At 39.1% G+C, this 23,902-nt stretch overlaps 1 protein-coding gene across 1 annotated transcript; it reads left to right on the forward strand.

The window, feature by feature from the left end:
- The first annotated feature begins 7,405 nt into the window (after positions 1 to 7,405).
- Positions 7,406 to 8,467, forward strand: TAAR1 (trace amine associated receptor 1). The gene has a single exon (XM_054280480.1). The coding sequence runs from the start codon at positions 7,466 to 7,468 to the stop codon at positions 8,465 to 8,467; it is 1,002 nt and encodes a 333-aa protein (XP_054136455.1). The 5' UTR covers positions 7,406 to 7,465.
- The last annotated feature ends 15,435 nt before the right edge of the window (positions 8,468 to 23,902 follow it).

Consider the following 23,902-nt stretch of genomic DNA (forward strand, 5'->3'; position numbering starts at 1 on the left):
TTAGCTCCATCTCATGTGTGTTCCTTGACCACAATAAACATTTCCTTCATGTTGCATGCTTCTTTTCATGAAAGAAGCCTGGCTTTAGCTTGCTTCAAATTGATTCATCTTTGCATATGCTAGTGGCACAAGCTACTATTACATGTTTATCTTTTCTGGACATTTAAGGTTTACGTCATCCTGTTGATGAGATTTTCCCAGCAGGCTGTGAACCAGTCAGACCAAGCATGCAGCCACTTAGTTGGGAGAACTGGTGTGGGATGAGTCAGTTCCAGGCTGTATCTGCAGCCTGTGCTGGTTGGTGATGAGGAAGTGACTCCTGTGCCGTATCATCTCCGAGGCATGCAGTCTGGAATACGGTGAGCTGCTGATTTGCTAGTCTGGGATGTAATTTTCTTTCAAAGATGAATCTCTTACAGGTAGCACTGAAGATAATGGTTATTATTCTGCACAGTTCTTTCTGTAGTAAGCAGCAATAGCACAAACAGCAGTAAATATGATTTAAAGTATGATTTAAAAAGCCACTCATTCCCAATGGCTGAAAGAAAAACATAGCTGGGGGCAAAGCTCTTTTCATACACAGCTATGAATTCAGAGCAAGGCTCTTTCCTTTCTGTGAAGTTATTAGAGAGACATAAGGATGCAGAATGGGATTGTACCTTTTCGCTGTTCAGTGCCTCCCTCCTCTGTGTTTGCCTTCGTTTTGGAGGTGGTGCTCAGAGGCCAGCAAATACCAACAAAGCAGTTACAGTCGGTAGCTGCAGTTTGTTCCTTTTGGATTGATGGGTGCAGAGAAGCACTGGCAAGGCACAAGGGACCTGCCCCACTGTGCCTTTGCCCTGTGCAGCAGCTGCAAGGATTCACTTGCCCTGCTGGAGTGAGAGGCAAGGGGCTGCTCCTGCCCTCGGGAGCCCTGAGAGAAGCTTTTGCTGCAGAGTGAGGAAAATGGACCACGTTATGGCATTACTTACTGAGACTACCAAATATGTAGAACTCCTCACCCTGTGCAGAGATAGTTTCTTGGATTTGGATGGATGTGTTTTGCTTTGCTATTAAAACATTATTTTCTTGGAATCTCTTACTCCTCCGTGCATTTCAGAGATTTGCATTTATGTTGGAGTTTGGATTTATAGTCCTTAGCCTAAGCACTATACTTGCAGAAAGAGCACAAACATTGCTTTACTCTGTATAAACAGCTGGCTTTACTTGACAAGGAAAAATGATGTTTTCTACTGAAAGCTAGGAATAGGAACCGTGGGAAAATGTTTACAGCTCAATCATCTCGTCTATTGTCCAAATTCCTCTGGTACAAATTTCAGACTGCCTTCAGTGGAACTGCACCAGGTTTGCAGAAGAAGCATTCAGATTAGTAGTTGCAAGATCTTCTTGTTTAACCCCTAGAAAGAAATAATTATTTTGTACTTGCTTATTGGGAATTTGAGCATTTCCTCCTAGATTTCAAGCATGAAAATGGAAACTTAGGAAGATTTTTTTTCTTTTATTGTGCTCTTTCTTTTTTCCTAAGAAATTCATACAAGATGAGTGGAGTTATACACTTTCAAAACTTCTCTTCAGCCATAGGGTCATCTTACAGCCTCCATGGTTCACCTGACAGAGAAACAGTTTTTAAAATGAACTGTGTGAAAATCAGAAACTTTCTGCTGATTGATCACAGAAATGAAAGCTAAATGAATCACAGTAGAAACCAGTGCTTTCCTGACATTTTTTTCACAGTAACAGTTCTCATTTTCAAGTCCTTTTCTGTTCTTTCCGACTTCCAGTGTTCCTTCCACAGTTTTATTTAAGAAGGGCAAGATAACTTTTCAACACATTTTTCAAATATTTTAGTTTTAATGTCTGAAAAAAGTGCTATTTCCATTACCTTCTGTGCTGTTTTCCATTTTAATTACTTTATGTTTTAAAGACAAACAAACAAGGAGAGTAGATCACCCACAGTATGCTAAACATTGTGACATCTCTCTTTCTTGGCTTTCGATAATTCTGAAAGCTACTTATTGCAGAAATATAACTTTTCTTTAGAAAAAAATAGCCACAGCAACAATTTTGTAGACAAGTTTTTACTTTGAATTTAGATGTATAGCTGCTTTACTACACTACAGATTCAAAAGACTGCTAAACACTGGCAATTTGTAAGTGCTTTGAGTTCTCACAAAAACAGAGTTTGGCATGTTTCTCTTTGATATTTTAAGGAGCAAGTCTGAGAATATTTTCATGACATGAATTTTTTCATGACATGAATATTTGGAATATTTTTTCCACATCAGCATTAAAGCACAAGAAAATGCCTGTTTGAAACGTCTGCACCAAGAGAGTGGAAGCTTGTTACTACAGTGTTCCTTCTCACTCTAAATTAGTTGACAATTTGGCCTGCTTAATTACTTAATTATCTTGATATACCAAAACCTCCTGCTTTACGTTCATTTCAGCCAACACACCATTAAATATCACTGTTCCCATGCTCACAGCTCCCCCTAGATGTGTGGTTCACTCCTTTCCGAGGCGTGTGGGTCTTGCAGTGCAATTTTATTGCAAGCCAGGAGATGGAGGGAAGGGCTCCCTGACCAGACACACAGCCTGGGCACAGGAGGAGGCAAAGCAAAACCCACCCTCTGTTGGGGTATCACTCTCCTGGGGTCACCAATTGTTATGATGTTGTGAGGGTCCCCAGGACGAGGTGAGAGATCAGAATTGACTCCAAGTTCTCAGAAAGCTGATATATTATATTATATTATATTATATTACATTACATTACATTACATTACATTACATTACATTACATTACATTATATTATATTCTAAAACTATACTAAAGAAAGAGAAAGGAGACATCAGAAGGCTAGACGAGAATGAATAATAAAAACTCGTGACTGAGCAGAGAGTCTGACACAGCTGGACTAGGACTGGTCATTAAGTAAAAACAATTCACATGGAACCAATCAAAGATGCAACCTCCAGACCACATTCCAAGAAATCAGGTGATTATTGTTTGCATTTCTTTTCTGAGTCTTCTCAGCTTCTCAGGAGAAAAATCCTGGCAAAGGGATTTTTCAGAAAATGTCATGGTGACAACCCTCCATGGCTGGCTGCTGCCTGCCCCTCTGCAGCAGGGCACTCCTGCTCAGGGCAGGGGAAGGCTCCCCAGCCCCAGGAGTTCCCCGAGAGGTTTGCAGGCTGCTGCCAGGGAGCTGCCTCTGGAAAAAACACTTGAAGCAGAGCTGCCATTCCAGAAAATGCCCTTGAGTTTTGTCCCTGTGTTACTCAAGGCACAGAGCGTGGTGGGAGAGCCCTGTGTGCATGCATGGATGGCCTTGGACTGAGTGTCCATAATGAACTGGCTGCCAGACTTCTTTGGGATAACGAGCTGTACAGAGTCATGTAAAATGGGTTTGTTCCTCTAAATTTTATCTTCCTATAAAATGCATTTGTGGCAAGACAGTAGTGACCAAGGCCCAAGTCTTCACTCCTCTAAGAGAAGTGCCTGGCTCTGAGGCAGCACAGAGCATCTCAGGAGGATGAAGGTCTTTTTCACAGACCAGTATTTGGGGCCTAATATGTCTTTTTTACTTTTCCCCAGCTGTCACCACGATATTTTCTGAAAAATCCTCTTTGCCCAGGATTTTTTCCTGGGAAGCTAAGAAGCCTCAGAGAGGAATGAAAACAATAATTATCTGATTGCTGCTCCTGTGTTTGCTGCTTTGGAATGTGGCTTGGATATTGTTTACCAACAGGTGAATGCTTGATTGGTTCCATGTGAATTGTTTTTTCTTAATGACCAATCATGGTCCAGCTGTGTCGAGGCTCTGAAGAGTCACGGGTTTTTCTTTATCATTCTTGTGAAGCCTTCTGATGTATCCTTTATCTTTCTTTAGTATAGTTTTAATATGGCATTCTTTAGTATAATATAATATCATAAAATAATAAATCAGCCTTCTGAGAACTTAGAGTCAGATTCTCATCTCTCACCGTGTCCTGGGGACCTCACAAGCACCATACCCAGATCTGAAGAATTGGACCTGACTCCTCTCCTCAATGTATCCTCTCAACACTCTCCAGTGATTTCTCTCTCAGCCTGATCATTGTTTCTGCATGTTTTTAGTTGTCAAACTCTCTTTTTATAGCAAAGAGGACCTTGTAGTGCAAAATCTCAGTCTATGTATGAGAGCAGCCTCAAAAAAAAAAACCAAACAAAAAAACTGAGTTGTATGTACCCATTCTGATTTTCTGCACATAACATAATAAGGTAGCTAACCCAGGTCATCAAAAGAATTTGCAAGGAGCAGTATCTTAACCCATCTAGTATATGCCCTTGAGGCATCCAGCTTAGCTGGGCTTTAGCTGATGGTCATCTCAATAACACGTTTTTACATTCAGCAGTATCACTGTTTTAAAAGGCTGCATGGTCCTTTGTGGAGCAAACAATTGATGCTTCTCATCCGTGACTCTGGTACAGCTAATAGAAGGTGTTTACTTAAAACACATTTTCAATAGTTGTCTCTTGCAAATAGCTGTTAGCTGGTGAGCTGATAGATTAAACCTGTTTGTTCAGTAATCATAGCTGGGCTGGTAGATACACAACGTGTCACTCTGTCTACATTATACCTTTTCAAGGAAATCTTACATGCTTCTGTAACCAATCTATACTTACGTATTTTGCTATATTTTAAAAGCTTACAGGAGGTAGACTACATAGTGTCTTTTGTTCTTTTCTTATATAATACTGTACACTCACAATATGACTGTAACATTTAATCAAACACCTAAACATACTTCAAATAAATTCCATTTACCCATAAATAAGGCCCATTAAACCAGTATGAGAGCTACAGCCACAATTTTGTTCTCTATGTGGGTGACAAAATAAACAGTTTGAGCTACTGTTCACATCAACAGCTGCTACTGAGTCAAGCGGCCCAGAACGCTGCTCACCACACCAGCACGCCCCAGAAACACACAGGGGTTTCTGCAGGCTCCTCCAGCTGTGGGTTAAAATCCTGTTCTCTCAAAATTTGTGTTACCCAGAACTGTAATGGTGGTGAAGAGGATCAGCTGCCTTCTGAGATGGTCCTTAAAAGGAAGAAGTGCTGCTCAACCAGCAGAAAACAAATGAGTGTCAAGAGCAGACTTCTACCCAGCATGAAGTGACAAAGGTAAGAGAAGAGGTTTTTAAGAGCATGTTTCTTTGTATTTCGGTTTTATTACATTTTAACCTTTGTGACTATACATGGAAGGAAAGAATTCTGCTTTCTTCTTGAAAACTTCTTCAGAATTCAGCTCACTTGAACAGTTTGCCACACGTATTTTGATTTAATTAGTTTCCGTGTAGTGCAAAGCCACACACTTGACCTCAGTTTTCTCCATCCTTTGGCTGGAGTTTCTACTTTCTTTTATTAAAAAATAAATTTTAAAAAAATCCCCGTTTTGGTTTTTGTTTTTTTCTTTTTTTTTTTTTTGGTTTAAGAAAACTTGTTTTCAGGGCAGATAATATTTCTTTAGGCTAAAAAGTTTATCTATCAGGAAACACAGAGAAATTGTCAATCTTGTAAATCTTAAAGGCAAACTAGAGAAAGTATGTTAATTATTTTTGATTGGCTTCATAGAATGTTTTACCGAAATCAGTTAATTTAATTTAATTTATTTGTACTTTTCTACAGAGCAAAGGAAGTTCAAAATCTGTGTGACACACTTACAATCTTATTTGGCTTAAATCCTTTACAATGATGCCCAGTAGATACAGTTAAATTGGTGTTTAATTCTTTCTACTGTGAAAATTGAAAATTTGAGTCAATAAATATTCATCTGGCCTTGGGTGTAAACATGCTGAAAGAAGGAATGACAGGCAGGAAAAGAAACATGAAGAGACTGACAAAAATGGAAGGAAAAGGTATATGAAGTGATAATTAAATTGAGGTGAAAAGGAGCAGAGATGATGTTAAATATTAGTAGGCAGAAAAAAAGGGAAATGAAAACCACCCCAAACAGTGCATAAATACACTCACATTCCATATGTTCCCCACTCCTGAGAGTGACTTTGAGTGAACCTTATCCCTGGCACTTGGGTGCCACTGCCTGGCCCTACTTGCAAAATCCCTCTGTATAACACAGGCTGTTTGCTAGCTATAGCTGTCAAGTTCTTGCTAGCTATTGTTTTTTGCCTATGTTCATTCCATTTCCAGTGCCATGGTGTGCTTTTAATAACATTTGGTTTAATATGGGAAAGAATTTTTTTTTTATTATGAGATATCCAGAATAACCAGCAGCAACTAAATCCCAAAGCAAGTGGTTAAAATCAGTACTGGCTGAATTGCGATGTCAGTATTTTTCTGAAAACCATTTTATACCGTAATGATAGTGCTACTGAACAACATAGGCTAATGATCTCTATTTTTCACAATAATGCTATCTTTCTATTATTTAAAAGAAATACAGATTTTTCAAAAATAAATATTGCTTGCCAAGTGCTTAAATACTTTCATTAAAAGTTTTCACAAGAAGAGTGATTTGCAAAAGGGACATGCTACTGCCTACACAAGAGGACAGTGGTGTTTGTGTCCACGGATGCAAACTAAACCTGTGTTCTGAAAATGCTTCTCTCCATGTTTGTGCCTTAGCTAAAAAACAGATTAATATAATCAATAATCATAGTAGTGCTAAACTCCTAGCATTGAAAAAAACTAGAGCTCAACAGAAAAAAAATTTGCTTATACAGCAGATAATGTTTTAGATTAGTCAGATTCTTCCATTTTATTTTGTCAGCAAAAGGGCAGAAAAGCTTTTTTCTTTTCTGAGATCTTTTGCTTGCATCTCTACTTACAGCTAGAGCCTGCAAGGATTTTCCAGTAAAACTTAATCTGTCCAGTCATCACTATCAGGGCAGGGCTGGAGGAGAGGTCACACATGGACTCCTCATCTTCTGTTTTAGACTTGTAGGTTTTAGACTTCTATATCCAAAAAGAAGTTGAGGGAGCTTCAGAATTTAAAATTACTGATCTTCAAGAGCAAAGAGGAGATACAGTACTCCAGCTGATATTGATGAAGCAGACTAGGACTGAAAACAGAAACAGGAAATATTGAAAAGGGCTTCTCATCTGCCCACTGGACAAGGCATTGCCCAGTGCAGGCCCCTCAGAGTCACTGCTGTCCTGGTGTGAGGACAAGCCATTATGCAGTTTATTTTATCTAAGGAGATTCCCATTTCCAGGGAAGCCAGATGATAAAAGTGTCATTGTGCTAAATGTAATTAGAAAATAATTTTATCCTTCATAACTAATGAAATGTGAATTTCCTACACATCCAACCAAATGAAGATGTTTACAATGCCCTTTTTATTTCCCTCTCTGCAGCTCTTCCCATCTAGAAAGTAGAAAATCTGTTGTAAACGTACCTTAGAATTGGGAAAAACAGTACCTGTGCTACATAGCTACGTGGATTTGAGACCCCAGTAAGGATGCAATTGTGCTGTGAATCCATAAATGGCTCTTGCATAAGGAGCAGCTGGTCAAACAGCATCCGTATTTCCATGTACATCTTCATGGTTTGCATTATTCTGGCCACAGTGGTTGGGAATCTGACAGTTATCATCTCAATATCACATTTCAAGCAGCTCCACACGCCTACAAATTTCCTGATACTTTCAATGGCTACAGTGGACTTCCTGCTGGGATTCTTCGTCATGCCTTGCAGCATGGTGCGCTCTGTTGAGCACTGCTGGTATTTTGGGGAGTTCTTCTGCAAGATCCACTCGAGCATGGACATTATGCTGAGCACAGCTTCTATATTCCATCTCTCCTTCATATCCATTGACCGTTACTATGCTGTGTGTGACCCTTTAAGATACAAATCAAAGATAAATACTTTTGTCATCGTGGTCATGGTGTGTATAAGCTGGATGGTCCCTGCTGCTTTTGCTTTTGGGATGATCTTTCTAGACCTAAACTTGAGAGGGGCAGAAAAGATTTATAATCATGTCCACTGTGCAGGAGGATGCTTTCTCCTTTTTAGTGAAACTTCAGGTATTGTGGCCTCCATAGTGTCTTTTTACATCCCTGGATTTGTTATGCTGTGCATCTATAGGAAAATATACTCTGTAGCCAAGAAGCAGGCAAGATCCATCAATGCAATTAGCAGAAAAAAAATGCGATTTGAAATGAAGCACCACATTTCATTCTGCAGAGAAAGGAAAGCTGCTAAGACTTTAGGCATCATAATGGGAGTGTTTCTCATCTGCTGGACTCCATTCTTCTTCTTTACAGCTACCAATCCATTTATGAATTATGTGATTCCTCCTGTTCTCATTGATGCTTTGGTTTGGTTTGGCTATTTAAATTCTACACTTAACCCAGTTGTTTATGCATTTTTTTACTTGTGGTTTCGCAGGGCATTGAAGATTATTCTGTTAGGAAAAGTTTTTCAACAGGACTCTTCCAGGACTCATTTGTTCTCAGACTAATGTGTTTTAAATGGTTGGATTCATGGCTTTGAACTTTTGCCTGGAGGCTGAACTCCCAGATGTAAGAGCTGTGAAGGAAGGAAATTCCTTCCAAAATTTGTTTGCCTATTTACCAAATATAGTTCAAGCAGATAAGCAACCACTGTGCTTTACATATTCTTTCATTACCGATTGGGTTTTTTTGGTGGTGTTTTGATTATATCTATTTATTTGCAATGCACAGAAGAGCAAGAGTTCCATTTAAAAAAACTTACAGCAGTTTATATCCCTGACATTCATAATTAAAAAAATTGTCTGACACAACAGATTAATTTCTTGAATAAGGTATGTTTATATTATAATATTTGCATTCATTTGTGTTCTTCTCTAGAAAGAGCAGAGAAACCTTTTCCTTTGGATTTCTTGGCATCTTTGGCTAATAACCCAAAGCTCCCTAAGTTTTGTCCTTCCCCTTCCATATGTGTGCAGAGCCCAAAACAAGTCAATAACCAGCCATACCCACACACTCCATGGAGGGAAGGTGAGACAGAGAAAGGTGCTGCTCTTTCTGTTTCCATTTCAAAAAGTACTTGTCACTTATGAGTTTGCCACTTAAAGGCTTTGCTGCTTAATGAGATCAAAGCATGTTTAACAAGATCAAAGACAAGAAAAAATATGAAGTTTGAAGTGAAAAGCAATTGCAAAAAAAGTTCCATTGCACCCAAGAATGCCAGAAAATGATGTCTATCTAGTGATTGTTTAAATGTAAAACATTATTTGCTATGTTGCCTCTTAAAGACCTTTTTTTTAGCTTGGACATGTTATTTTGTCTCGTGCCAATGCTGTAAGAGCTTTCGAGGAAAGCATATAGAGAATTGTGAAGATGTCCTGTGGCTGAACTCAGCTGAGTCATGAAGGAACAGCACTGGGAGTGGGCAGGAAATGATCAGTATCTGAGAAGAGACCATGGAGAGAAATTGATGACTGTACTAAAGTAAGAGCTATACTCAGCAGTATGTCCTCCATTCGTGTTCCTTGTAAAAGTGCATCATATCTGTATCTTGTCTTTGTTTTGTGGGCTTTATGGAGTACTGAAGCACTCTATGATGAAAAGATTAAAAGTTGATTGATGATACATTTCAGCAGAGCAAAGTATAAGGATCTGAAATTGTGTATATTACTGTTTCATTGCCATCTTGTAAAGTTTGCCCTCCTAAAAATGACGTAAAAAAGAACAATGAAATGTACACCACATCAGCACTTCTACTATGGATCCTTACTAATGACAATATGACTACTTTAATACTTAATCTCACAAAAATAAATCAAGATAAAATTTTTAAAAATCTCTTTCTGATAAATAATGGGTAATTATTTTCTTCATCTCCAGAGAGTCTGGCCCTGTTGTAGTTAACATTCTCACCCTCACAGTGTTACTTTCTGAAATAAAATGTGTGATCACTTGGACACTTTGATCTCTCTTGAAGTAACAATTTCAGAAGTGCTGCTAGGTGATACCTCCTTTTGACTGGTCATAATTTAGATTGAAGGAAAGATAGATCCTCTATGACAAATGCAATCTAAGGCATTTTAAAGTATGTTTAGTAAGATCAACACAAGTTAATGCAGTCCCTTCAAGAAGTTAATGAAGCTGTTTCTTACCCTTTCTTCCTTATAACCCTATCTCCCTGAAAATCTGGAAATATTACTGTGTTTCCAGACAATGCCAGCTGTACCAGAGCTCACAGTTGGTAATTTTCTTTTCGTAACTTGTTGTGGTATCTCTCAGACATTGTTTTCTGGTTGCAGGAGGAGTTTATGAATGAGTAGGATCTCAACTTGCTTGCAGGACAGACTGTAGCTCAAATAGAGCATGTCCCTGCAGACAGTGCCTGGACCCTACTGCAAAGCTATTTCTTAATAAACCCATAGAAACTAGAGCCACATTCCTGAAGTGAGAAAAATTTCTGATAAAGCCAGTCTAATAGGCAGAGAAAAAGCCATGCATGCAAGTAAAGCAAATTCAGGAATTTATCACTACTTCCCGACCACAAAGCAGATCTTCAGTCATTTCGAGGAAAGCAGGGCTCCACTTCATGTAATGGTTATTTGTGGAAAAAACTCTGTAACTCCCAACACCCCAGTTCCTCCTTCTTCCCCCAAGGTTTTTGTTGCTGAGCACATCATATGGTGTGGAGTATCTCTGTGGTCAGCTGGGTTCAGATGTCCCCTCCCAATCTGTTTTGCACCCCAAGGCTACTCAAAGAGAAGGCTTTAATATTGCGTAAGCACTGCTCAGTCTTAGCTTAAATGAGGATTGTGTATGTATTATCAACACTGCTTTCATTACAAATCACAACTGCTGTCATCACAACACCACACAAACAACTAAAAAGAAAATTAACCCTTTCCCAGCCAAAACCAGTAAAGAGGGCATCAAAACATTGTGGCTGCGTAAGACCACCATAATCTATTTAGTGTAAGGGGAAATAGTAAAAGAAGTTTTCAGTGTACCGATGAAAAACTCTCTGAGCAAGCCAGTCTAGCCAAGGTGTCACCAATATTTATTCTCTGCAGAAGAAGTTGTTTCCACATACAGATTGCTGGTATGCTTCACCTATCCCTAGAAGGGTGTCTTCTTTGTTCTTAATAAACTGAAATATAAGCCAGCTTTGTGCATGGCCCAACTCAGAAAATTTCAGAAATACCTTTTTCCTCTGGTGTCCTCTTACCTAAAGGTGGCACTTTCCCAAAGAGCCTCCTTGCATTCTATTTACAGAGAGCCTTGTCTGGCGCAGTAACTGTAATGAGGTCCCAAGGAATTTCCCAGCGGGGAGATGATGTGCAAATTAGATGTGTTAATGAGGCCACAGGGACTCTACTTGAAGTGAAAACATGAATAAATTAGGAAAGCATACAAAAAATACCTGATGCTGTTGTCCAAATCAGATTATGAGTTAGGTCTGGTGAAGCAGAATACACCTTACTGCAATCTCAAAGAATCATAATGCAAATGAAGTGCAAAGGGTATTGTCAAATTCCCTATCAACACATTTAATTAGTGACCTTGTTAAACACTTTCTAGATAGCTACCTTTTGCAAAACAAATTATTCCCCTGTGGGTGATTTCAAATATTTTAACTTCCCCGAAAACTTGTGCAAAGCAATTATTCCAGAAAGGCTCTGTTTCACTAGTAAGCTTTCATCTGTTCCTTTTGTCACCAGTAGGACAATTGAGGACCATTTGCAATGTCACCTTTTTTCCGTGCTTTGTACAAAACTGACAGCAACTTTCAGAGTCCTGAACTGCTGCCTGAATCCTGCCTTAGTGCCTCAAGTTTTGATGTAGCACCTCATGGATGGTGGTGCCTCCTGTGTCAAAGTCTTATGGTCCCTCAGATAATAGAGGCAGGAGGATGGGAAAAGAGGATGGAAAAAGAGGAGAAGCACCAACTGTCCAAGCAGGACCCTTACAGAAACCTCAGAAAGGAAAGAGTCACTCCAAAATGGAGTATTTTAAACTCCTAGATAAAAAAATATGTTAGTGCAGTCTTCAAGCAGAAAAAATGAGCTGTCAAAATGTGTAAATATTGCTAAGTGTATGGTTTTTCTTAAATCATTAACTCATCTAGGCAGTGCACACTGTGCACTCTCTGTCCTCTACAATGCATTAATATCCATTCAACAAGGGAAAAAATACTGGATGCAGTCAAACATTAGACACAATATTCTATAAAATTCTATTTCTGCAGATTTTCTGATCATCTTCATTATCTGTGATGCTACTTCCACACATTGCACTTGAAGACTTAATTCAGAAAAAAACTATGTCTGCCTGCAAGCACTTTTTGACTAATCTGTTTTCATTAGACAAAGACTAAAGTTTATTAACTTCTATGATGAAATGACTGGTCTGATTGACAAAGAAAGAGCCGTTGTTATTATCAAAAAATTATTATCCCTTCTGTTTGTTGCATGTGCGACATAAATGTTAGGTGTCTAAGCCTCTAAAGAAACATTTAGGTATTTCTGAAAGCTCTTGTAAGTATTAAATGTCTAGCTGGTGACACACAATGCAATTGGAGACATTTAAGTAATGATAAAATTACTTCATTAACATACAGCATTAATAATTCAGAGTCAACACAGTACATTACATTTCCTACAGTGACAACTTTTGTCCTAGACAGCACATCTACAGGGAATAATATTGACCTGTCTGTGAGGTTTCAGTGTGTCAGGTCCTTCTGTGTGTTCTGTGTATGCCCTTGGATGTTAAAGAGCATTAGCTAGTTTTGCTAAACAACTTGCAACCTGTCAGTAGGTCTTTAGTACTTCTTCTGGCCAAGGGCTCTTACAGATCTATCAGATGGTGTAATTTGGCTCTCGAGTGACTTTGTGGCATGCCATGTTTTTCTCCCTGCTGTTAAGCTTAATGCTGGTGCTAAACTTGCTGCTAAAAAATACCCCACTGCTTGGCACAAAACCTAGTGCATCAGAATAAAAGGGATTTTTTTTTCCTGTGGACCATACTTGCTGGTACACAGGGGAACAAAAGCGTCTGTGTCATTTTTTTTTGTTTTGTTTCAGTGCGTTTTTTAGGGGAGTGTGGGGGTTTTTTTCCTTAAAAAACATTATCATACAATAATCTATTTTTCCACACTACACAGTGGACTGTTTCAGCATGAATTCTGGTCTACATCAAATACAGACAGTGTTCTTATTCCTCAGGGAATCAGCCAGAATGGTTACGATGTCTTGATTCCAGCAGGAGTTGACGTTGCCCTCAGAGGAAGGACAATTCTGGTTTCAGGAGGAAGTTCAAGCTTCCACATCCAGGCAAGGGCCTCAGTCTAGGAGCACTTTCATGGTCCTTTTCCTTTTTGGTACATCCAAGTTTGAACATACAGGACAGCCAGATGTGGTTAAGAGTATCCAACTCAGGAAATCTGCACTCAGCCTCCCTGTTACAATGCCTCAAACAGCAACATTCAGAGTTCTCTTCAAAGACAGTGATTTTTATTCAGAAAAGTGCTATATTTTTACCCTCAAATGATTTGCAGATCAGGAACTTGCAGGTATTTCTGCAGTGCCTGCTTGTGGTCAGAATAGTTAAACTCCATTTTGTTCTTTTAATCTTTTCTGTCACAGCCTAAACATTGAGGAAGGATTTCCTACCCTCTTGTGGAGTCCACACGCAAAAACAGCTTTAACAGAGTGTCAGCAACACACTATATTAAAACAGGGGTAAAAAAAAAAAAAAAAACCAACCAAAAAAAGCCCAGCTAAATCCTTGAGTTGCAAAAACACCATCTAAAAACTTCGAGAAATAAATTGGTTTTATTTTTGCAAGCTCTGTGTTGATCTTTTAGCATAAAGTTTCAAAATTAATTCTTCAAAATTTAAATCAGAATTTTTGTTTACAGGCATTAATTTTTCTACTCAAAACTAAAATATGCCAAAGAAGTCAGATAAGATCAGGTAAATTAGTGCTTAATAGCATCTCTTTTTCAGCTACAACGTTTTTAACAAAAAAAAAACTGCAACGTTTTAATCAGCTTTAGTGAAAATTGGGTAAATGAGAGTAACTGTTCCAAGAAATTCCTGACAAATGGGCATATACAGCTGTAAGAGTAATATATTACAGCTATAACAGTAATATATTACAGTAATTTATTTCTTGTTCTGTTTACAGAACCTAATCAAATTGTCTTTCTTCCGGATCAGTTGTGTGTCAGCCTTAATGGCTGCAGCAGCAACAGAGCTGAAGCATTACAGCATTAGAAAGGATGTGCAGTTTCCCAAAAGACAGTCTTGAATCTTTTTAGCTGTATATAAACCAAGAACTTCCCAGTTTTTCCTGTAAGAAAGGAGGAATATTTTCACTTTTATTTTTAATTATGCATTTCCACCAAAATGCAGAATGGAGAAAAAAAGACTTAAAGAAAGGATTGTGTACTAAAGAACATCTTTTTCCCTAGAACACTTTCCCCAATAGATCTTTTTCTTCAATGTATAAGTATGTTTTTAATCTTTTTTTTTCCTCAGGACTGACTGCGTTGCAATACTTTGTTGAATACCTCAAGTTGCCAAATCATGACTTCATCCAGGCTCTGGAGCTCACAGCTGGTGTAGTATTGGTCTGACTTTGTTAAGATTTCAGGCCTAGAAATGCAAAGAGTGGGCTTTGCCCTGCGCTACATGCATGTACAGATGTGAAACCATCCTGTCCAAAACAGTGGGAAATATGTCTGTGAGTGCTTCCATCCATCATCTCTAGAAATTCACTCTCCCAGCAAGAGAGTGAATTCTGGTCTGTTCCATGGCCAAAACTGACATTTCCCCAGTGTCACACTGTGGCCCACAGCACAGCCAGCTCCATGAAATCATGCCAGTACCTTGGGGCTCCCTCCTACAAACGCTGCACATGTTGTGATGCAGTTGTGTGTTAGCACCTCACTTTCCTCTTGGATTTCTCACTCTTGACTCTAATTATACCATCTTCCACCCATTTCCATAGATCACCAAAATGACCATCCCTGTGAAAGAAGTAATTTTCTTAGATAGCTTTTCAATTTTATTCTTGTTAGCCTTCAGCTTGGTTTTCTCAGGGTTAAATACTAGCTGGTTTATACAGTTCTGGTTTGGCTTTCTTGCTGTTGTTGTTGGTTCAATGGTCGTTTTTTGTCATTGCTCTTAATTACCTTTCTTCAATAGTTGAATTATTTTTTTCAATAGTTGAAACTAAATTCTCAGCACCTAAGGATTTGTGCAATGACACCTTCTGGATGGATTATTTCAGCTTTGCCTGCTGGTCTATAATTTATGCTTTATCATTTGGTTAAAAAACACTTTGAAAATAGTCACTGCACTTACAATCCTCAGACTACTATTTTCCATGTACTCTACTGCCTTCCTGTCCTGTTCTTTATAAATTAATTAGCAACTCCTGGAATTCCTTTCAGAAATTTATCTAGATTTCTTTATCTTTTCAGTATTTGCATTTACTGTCACGTATAGTAACAGATAACTTATGAGTGGACTTAGATCCAGCAAGACAATACAACAACTTAAGAAATGTTGTGCCAGATTCTGGGAAATGACCCAGCACACTGAAACATGTACAGGATACATTATCCAGCTTCTCTGCTGTGTGTACACTGTCACAAGTTACACAGTCAAGATGCTGGAGAGCCTTTGTATCCATGAATCAGTGGAAGCACTCATGCTTAAATCACAGGAGGTAGTTATTTAGATATCATTGTCTGAAAATTACCACCCTAGTTACACCAATCTTTGCAAATGAGCTAGGGGATAAGAACAGAGCTGTAACTTTTTCCACCTGAAACTTACCTACTCACAGGACTGCAGACATGGTAAACCAATCTCAGCCTGCTTTTATAAAAATAATTTTCATTCTGTAGCTGAAAAATATTTTAAATGTGAGTTGATTTACAGTATGATGGCCTACTTTTGGTAAAGCTGCCTGCCTTTCCATGTGCTACACTGCATTCCTTATGAAAATAAATTATCATTTAGGAAGGTAGACACATTCCCTCAGGGAAATTAAAGGTTAGATTTTTCAGTGAGGGAATAAATGAAATATAAATAAAAACCATATAATATTTGTCAAAGATTGCATGGGCAAAGCTTCAGCTATGTCTCCCCTGTGGTCACTGCACTGCACCCCTTTCCCACAGATAGGACACACAGGGATGGCTGGGTGCTGCTATGCAGCTATTTTAGTGTGTGAGTACAGATGGAAGATGACACTATTTGGTGATGCAAAACATTCTGGTATATCTGCCTTTTCTAATTTTATGGGCCAATAATTTTTTTTATCAGCCCATAATAATAGTGGCAGTGATTTTTATTTCTCACTGTGACAATTTAGCAGAAATCAGTATTTCATTCAAGCAACATGACTAGCCGTGCAACATGCACACTCAGAAAGGAAGAAAATATGTTTCTACAGAGTTTGAAAATTATGTTTAAAGTCTATGAAGAAGTCCTGGACCAGAACATGACCTCTAATCCCACAGATTCACCACTGGACAAGCAAGGAAGGGATTGCAGGCAATGCTATTGGCTGTTTCTGCTTCCTTTGGTGGAAATTGCAGGTAGTGAGTGGTACCTGCACAGCCTGGGACCAGCAGTCTGGCTGCAGGTCAGAGCGGGGCCTGGAACCAGCAGAATATGGGGGTTGTGGGGATCTGCTTTGACCTGCCTGGCTCTCTCCTACCCTTTGCCCAGGCCAGTTCAGCCACCTCATCCCTTTTTCTACCACTAATATATTGCTCAGTGGGAAAAGGCAGCTTTAGATGGGCCACATTCAGGTGGTTGAAGGCCATTTGGTGCTTTCCACAGGCTGGACTAATCGGTGACTTGTATTTCAGTACATTAATTCTTCATTTATTTTGTTCTGCCTGTGCTGCGAAGCACACCACCTTACCCACCCCTCTCCCTTCCTTTTCTATCAGCTTAAAATAGCCGAAGTTTCTAATTTTTCTTCTGAAATGTGAATTAACAAGTCCTGGCAACATCTTGGTTGTTTTGGTTAGATTATTCCCAGATGACTTGTGCTTTGCTCGCTGCAAACAACAGCAAAGGGAATTGGAAACTCTGGAGAAGGGTTGTGTTGGTTGTACCTGCAGAACTCTTGTGCAGTTTAGGGATTAGTTTTAACATCTGTTATTAATTAATTGTTCTGAGGGAACTGCAGGTCTTCTGCATTGACCCAAAGACTGTCACATTCAAGTATTCAGTTCTTTTCTATATACGAGTTGTTAATTTCAAAGATAAGAGACAAATATCTTCTTTTTATTGACTTTCTGAACTAAATTGTCCTTTTTAAAAATCCTTCTCTACAGCTGACTAATTTGGACAAAGATATTACAGTTGGAGAAAGCAGTGATTTCTTTTCTCTCCATATTCACTTTTAACATGGTTTAAGTTGCTTACAGAGGTACTGCTTCTAAAGGTCATATAGGTGTGTCCTACATGAGCAGTCCAATAGATAGAAAACAGATCAATATAACTAAAACCAGGAAAACATAAAAGCAAAAGTTACATAGAAATAGGATGCAGCAAGGGGAAGAATTTATTGCAAGTGCTTTAGACTAGAATTTTCCAGCTGCAAAGCTTAAGGTCAAACCTTTACATTTGTACAAGAAATATGAAATGACACACCATATCCTATGGAGACTCCCTGTCTGGGGGATGGGGTGTGCTACACCTAGCAGGATCTTAAAAGGAACTGAGGGAGTATTTACTCTACACACATTCCCACCACTCTGCATTAATGATAAAACACTCAACCAGCTTCTTCAGAGGTAGTCACTACTCACCACTAAGGGAGAGCAAAAGCCAGCACTATGGACTGTAATACATGTGATGGATGATTTGATATATGAGTGTTCTAGCTCTGTGTAGGTCATTTTAATAAGCCCATAGCTTTCTCAAACTGTTATATTCAATTTAAAGATCCCAGATTGGCTCTTTTGGTAGCTGTAAGGAAAAATTTTCACAGCAAAGGGGCACTGATGATGGCCCTTTTAGAAAATCAATAATCCTCTGAAATTGTCTTCTTCTATTTTAAGAAACTGAGATTCAGATGTTTCTTGGAGGTATTTAGATTTTAGAGGTTATGTGCAGCAGTTTCAATAAGAAAAAGGACATTGTCTATGCATGACTTCACTGCAGATTGAACCATATCAGATAACTCACTCATCCTATTTTTTTGGGGTTATCCTGTGGATAGCTGGGCTGCATAGCACATTCAGCAAAAGTTCAGTTTGAGATAGAACCCAGAAATTTTGTCTGAAGAAGGAAGAGAAGGAACAGTATGATAGGCATTTTTAAATTTTGTGATAGTATTCTTAACATTGTAAGTTAATACGTGATAAAAATCTCTACTTGTTCCAAATTATAAAGATGTGAATTGTCATTATTTGACCCTTCTCTTAATTGTGACCTGGTCTCTTTTTTCATGATCAGATGAGAAAAGAGGGGGGAAAGTACAAACACCAGAAGAAAAAAACAACTGTAGGAAGCATGCAGCTAACAGCAAGAGACCAGCAGATGCCTGACAGCCTGTTGAAAAGTGGTAAATTTTTCACAACATGCAGCAGGCAATTGAATCAGGCAGGTCCTACTTATGTAAGAACTAGAAAAAGGAACGGCACTGTAGATATTCTGTAGGACATCAGTGCAATACAGTGATTGTTGTAGCTGCTACATATTTTAATATGTGCAATAAAATAAATGGTAAAACTTTTTTCCCTCTGTTTTATCTAATCATTATTATTTTTTTAATGTCAAGAACAGTTTGCTTTCTTCGTTAGTTACAACTTTGAAATGATGTAATCTGTTCTGACATCTGTTAATTTCAAATCCTTTTTGGTATTGTCCATAAGGTTAGGACTCTGGTCAGATAAAAAATATTGGTATTCAAAGCATCTGAAATTAGAGCAAATATCTGGAGGAAGGAGATGAGAAAGAGGGCCTATGTGATATTTTTGGGATTTCCTGAATAGAGAGTAATAACAAAATTTTGGTGGGTTTAAACTGTGACTTATAGGAGGCCTTGTGCTTGGAGTCGGAGTGTAATTCAATCTTACTCCATTCTCCGACTGTCTGATGTCCCCCCATTTTGCCAGATTAAGATTCATTGTTTCTTGGAACAGAAGCCAAAGCTGCTTCTACTGTTCCTCTGTCTGTTCATGCTGTAGCAGAACGTAAAAACCTGTCCCATACTGCCTGTAGTTGCAGATTTTCTATAAGGTTACCAAACTCACAGGATCAGGCTGAAGAGTGAAGGGCAGAATAGAATTCTTGTAAAAGTTCTGGTGCCAAATTGCCACAGAAATACATAGGAAAGCTGTGGCACACACTGGAAGACCTAGACTGTGGGATGAGTTTTGAGACTAAGACTCTTAAATTTATAAGTAGGTGTTTATAATTCTGGTAAGTATCTAAGTCCTGATTATAGCTACAGTTGGAATGGCTGTTTAAATTCCAGTTCTAGTGGTCAGTGGCTATTCAGAAATTATGAATAATTTGCCAAATGTCACATAGGTGTAGTAGGGAACCTGAGATGCCTACACAGTAGCTGAGAGCTAGGGGAGACACATCTGGGCATCTGAAATGGCACAAGATGCTTTTCTGAGGGGCATCAGGTTTAAGCAAGGCATTTAACAGAAGTTTTGACATTTAGCTGTGCAGAAATCTGCAAGCCTCAAACTGAGTCATGTCCTGTGGGCAACTAAACAACATTGACACCTTTAATAACTTACATGGACATCTTTTGCTTTGAACTCACTGCAGCCAAGGCTATAGAGAAAGGGAGTGTTCACAAAGTTGCTAATCAGTTTTTGAGATATTTTCTACCAGTCCTCAACAGATTATAGAGCGTATATGCCGTGAATGCAGTCAATTAATCACTCTATTTTTATTTTTTTTTTGAGTCCCTTTGCATAATCTGCTTTTATAGTTTTCTTCTGTGGAAGTGGACAAGATTTAGTCCCTTTGTGGGTGACCACCATCTATGCTGCTATGTGAGAATTGTGCCATAATATCTTGTTATTGTTGCTAGATCTCCTTTTTGGCTAAACTGCAGGCTGGAATGGAATGGATGGAGAAGGGAAAAAGCAGGACCCAGAGTACTGATGCGTACAGTAGCAATGGCACAGCAGGTAAGTGAGGAGGAAATACTGCTCAAATTCTAGCCAAGATTTCCTGATTTTCTGACACTACATTTTGGAAATATCATTAAACAACATTTTCCTAACCTTTGTAGTTCTGCCATGTGTAGCCCTACCTTTGATATCTGTTTGGTTTACCAAGTTCTGTCAGGATTACTTTGTATGAGTTTCTTTTTTTATTTCGTATGGTTCCTGAAAGCAATTAAGGTAATTATGAATTGAAAATGAAGAGGAGGACAAAGATGATGACGAGCTGTAAAATAATGAATATTGGTTGCTTAACAGTGACCTCATTTTCCAAATGAAGGTCTATCAGATTCTATCAGAGATGGTTGCTGAACTTGCAGTCCATAGATTCTTTAATTTTTAATATTTTTTCTTCTGTAGGGTTGTATTTCTCTATCTGAACAAAGCAATGCTGTTTCATTTTATGCCTTTTATAAATGGTAATTCTTTCAAAATGGTCTGTCTGAAGTTAGAGAAATTGTGTATTTTCAGGTACTATTTAATTAAACATTGGGCTTTGAAATATTAATGTCAGCTCATTTCACTACTGCAGATGAAAGTATAACATGTCTTTGAAAGTTAAACTGTTAGGCAAAGAAAGATTTGAAAATAAGTGGGTAGTGATTTTTTTCTTTTTTTAAAGAAAACATGATCAATATTGGGTATAGAATTCTCTGTTTATTTAAAACATATGCTACTATGTTAATTACTGTTGCTGGAGAGCAAGTGCCAGCCTAAATAACACGCAAATGGTGAATGAAATTGTCATTGCTTTTCTTTTCTTTTTTTTTTTTTTTTCAATAAAGAGGTTTTACAGGTCATTCTACAGTATAATTAACCCATAAATCTGTTCAAGCTGGAAACCATCATCCATTGTAGTTATGTATAGGCCTGGGTATAATAGGAACTTAATCTCATTTCAGGTTCTGGAGTGGATATTTTGATTAAATTAGCAGAGATGACAACGATAATAACAGGAATTCTTGCTGATGGTGGAATGCATCAGTAATAACTGTCTGGGAAGCTCTGCCAGACTCTTTGCCAAATACTGAAAACATTACTCTTCCTGTGTAAATCTAGAGGTGTGCGAGTGAGATGTGATAGCAGAGAATGAAATTGGCCTGTACAGTAAATTACGCACTGCTCAGGCACTGGTCCTACCTTGGGAAGAGGACACTCATCAGGAACACGAGGCCAGGGCTGGGCTGCTCCCCTTCATTTCACCATGCATTGTGCCAGCCCTGGGAGCTGCATGGAAATGAGTGCCTCATCTCTGCGTCACTGGTGGCCCTGGAGCTGGTGCCACCCACGCTGCCGGGCCTGTGTGCCTGCTCATTAGGGCCAGGGCAGGAGCAGGAGGTGGGAGGCAGAAATACAGTCAGGAAGGTGGGTTCTGAGTTGGATACTGGGCTAGGAAGAAGGTGTGCTTTTTCCAAATCACACCATGGTGGTGTGGCTTAACTTTCATCTCTTTCAGACATTATACTGGGCATGGATCCCCAAACAGGACATGCTTGCATTTTCGTTTTACACACATGACAAGAATATAAATAGCAAACACTCTGACCTTCAGTCAGTAAATATCCAGAGCATCTTCCATGGTATGCAGTGACTGTGCATAGCAGGGGCTCAACATTTCCCCATTTAATTCAGTCATTTGAAATCTGATTATGTTCCACAAGAACAGGAAAGGTAGGTGAATGATGATTCCTAATTCAATCCCCAGGAAATGCTGGTGTGAGAGCCCTAGAGACAAGCCAATGAAATGCATTTAGGGGCACAAATGCATCAGCATCTCTGATAACACTAAAGTGTGGCTTCTTTACAGCCCCTGTCTGTGCACCATTGCTAGAATAGGAAACTGAGGGAATCTTTTTGTTTTATTTAAAAGGGTAAAACAGGACATGTTCTCCCAGTCAATGGCTTTTCTATAGGAGTTAACAAAAATATTCAGAGGGCATACCATACTCTTAGCAGTTCTGATCAATAAATATGATCAATAGTCTAGTACTGTATATTCATAATTATTTTATGATTCTATTGCAAAGGCTATTTAGGTATTTTTATATACAGACATTTCATTGAAAAGCTTATTTTATAATCCATTTTTTCCCTCTCAGGCTTTTATATTATTCTTCAACTGGTTCTTTAAATAATAATGACTTTGAGATATTTAGCAGTAAAATGTGGATGCTTATGATGTGAGCTAACAGTAGGTGAGGAGCAGGATTTTCTTCATAAAGTACACAGCTTCACTAGGAAAGCATTTGGATACCTTGTTTCTGTAGGATGAGAACGAACATTGATCAGCAATGACTAGGTCTTACCTCTAAGCCTAAAACAAAAAAAGTACCCGAATGGTGACCTGCAGGAAAAGTATTCTCACTGATGAAGGGCCACATTTTAAGGGGAAATGCATTTTTGAAATCATAAAGTAAAAGATGTACTGTTTTCTGGAGGAAAACTGACAGTGATCTCTGCTGAAGTTTTATAAAGCAGGAGTGACTGGGTCAATCAATGGAGTTTATATGACAGAAATAATAATCTAGGCAGGCCCTTAATTTGGAAGGAATGTGCATTATACTCTCATTAGTGCACCATCTAGTGGGATTTTGGGGGAAACACCCGCACATGTGGCAAAGCTAAAATCATCACTAATAAAATAGCCTGGTAAAAATAGATTGCCTATGTATATCGCATTCCTGCAGCAAAAAGACATATCAGAATGGCTTTTCTCCTTAGTAACTTCAATTCATGAAAGGGATAAAATGACACTTCCAACCATCTATTAACGTCAGAACTCTATATGGGCATGCAAGTCTCGCAGACTATGTTGTCTCTCAGCATGTTTTGAGACCCAGCAAGAGCCAGCCATGTAAGGTAAAGGGTAGTCTTGCCTATTTCAGGCCTTTAACTTAACACTCCATTGTGTTTGCAGTTTATTAGACTTCTCTGTTATTATTGGGTTAGGATGCCTAGTATGTTTTTTTACTGCTTCAGCTATTTCTAAATCTTAGCAACGACCAAGATCTGTGATGAAGCAGAATTAAGCTTGCAGTTCCCAGTTCCTGCAGCTCTTCCTCAGGTGAGGCTGGGCTATGTGGAGGAGGCGGCATTCCCAGCAATCGGGTCTGCGGGCTGTTTGCTCTGTGCTGTTTAATGAGCACGGGGCTATCCTGCAGACGAAGCAGCTCAGCCCCGGGGCTCTGGGGAGCGTCTGGCCCTGTCATTGTGCCTTTGACGGAGTGGGGAGGATGCAGAAATGCCTCCAATGCTGTGCAGGCAGCCTGTCACTTCTCAGGTAGCTGGGCCGGGAGGAGCCCGGGTGCTTGGCTATCGCATCCTCCTTGTCCTCCCGAGCCCGGTGCCGGCAGCCCGTGTGAATGCATCCTTCATTTTTCCCGCTCCTGGCATCGCTTGCCCCTGATCCCAACTGTATATTGTGTACCTCTGCATTCAAAGGCACCTTTAAAGAGATCTACAATTTACCACGCACTCTCTTTGAACTGTCCATTCCCCTTTAGAGAAGAAATGACGGAAGCGGAAGGCAGGGCGGGCAAAGCAGGCTATTAACAAAGTAACGTCGTATTTTTCACTATAATATTGTATCCTTGCCCATGTTTTCGCCTTGCTTCCTGATACAACAGCAACCTTGCAACACCCTGAAAGACACTCTCTCCACCCTTCACCCTCACTTTTTCCAGTCGCATAGGGCTGCGGCTGCCGGGGTGGCCCTGTTCCCCTGGGC

The sequence above is a fragment of the Melozone crissalis genome, unplaced genomic scaffold (genome assembly GCF_028551555.1).
Source record: "Melozone crissalis strain CALT ecotype California unplaced genomic scaffold, PUWL_Pcris_2 ptg000027l_1, whole genome shotgun sequence".
In the NCBI taxonomy this organism is placed as follows: domain Eukaryota; kingdom Metazoa; phylum Chordata; class Aves; order Passeriformes; family Passerellidae; genus Melozone; species Melozone crissalis.

Excerpts from the sequence above, each read along its gene's own strand:
- TAAR1 (XM_054280480.1), top strand. The coding sequence starts at position 7,466 with ATGCAATTGTGCTGTGAATCCATAAATGGCTCTTGCATAAGGAGCAGC.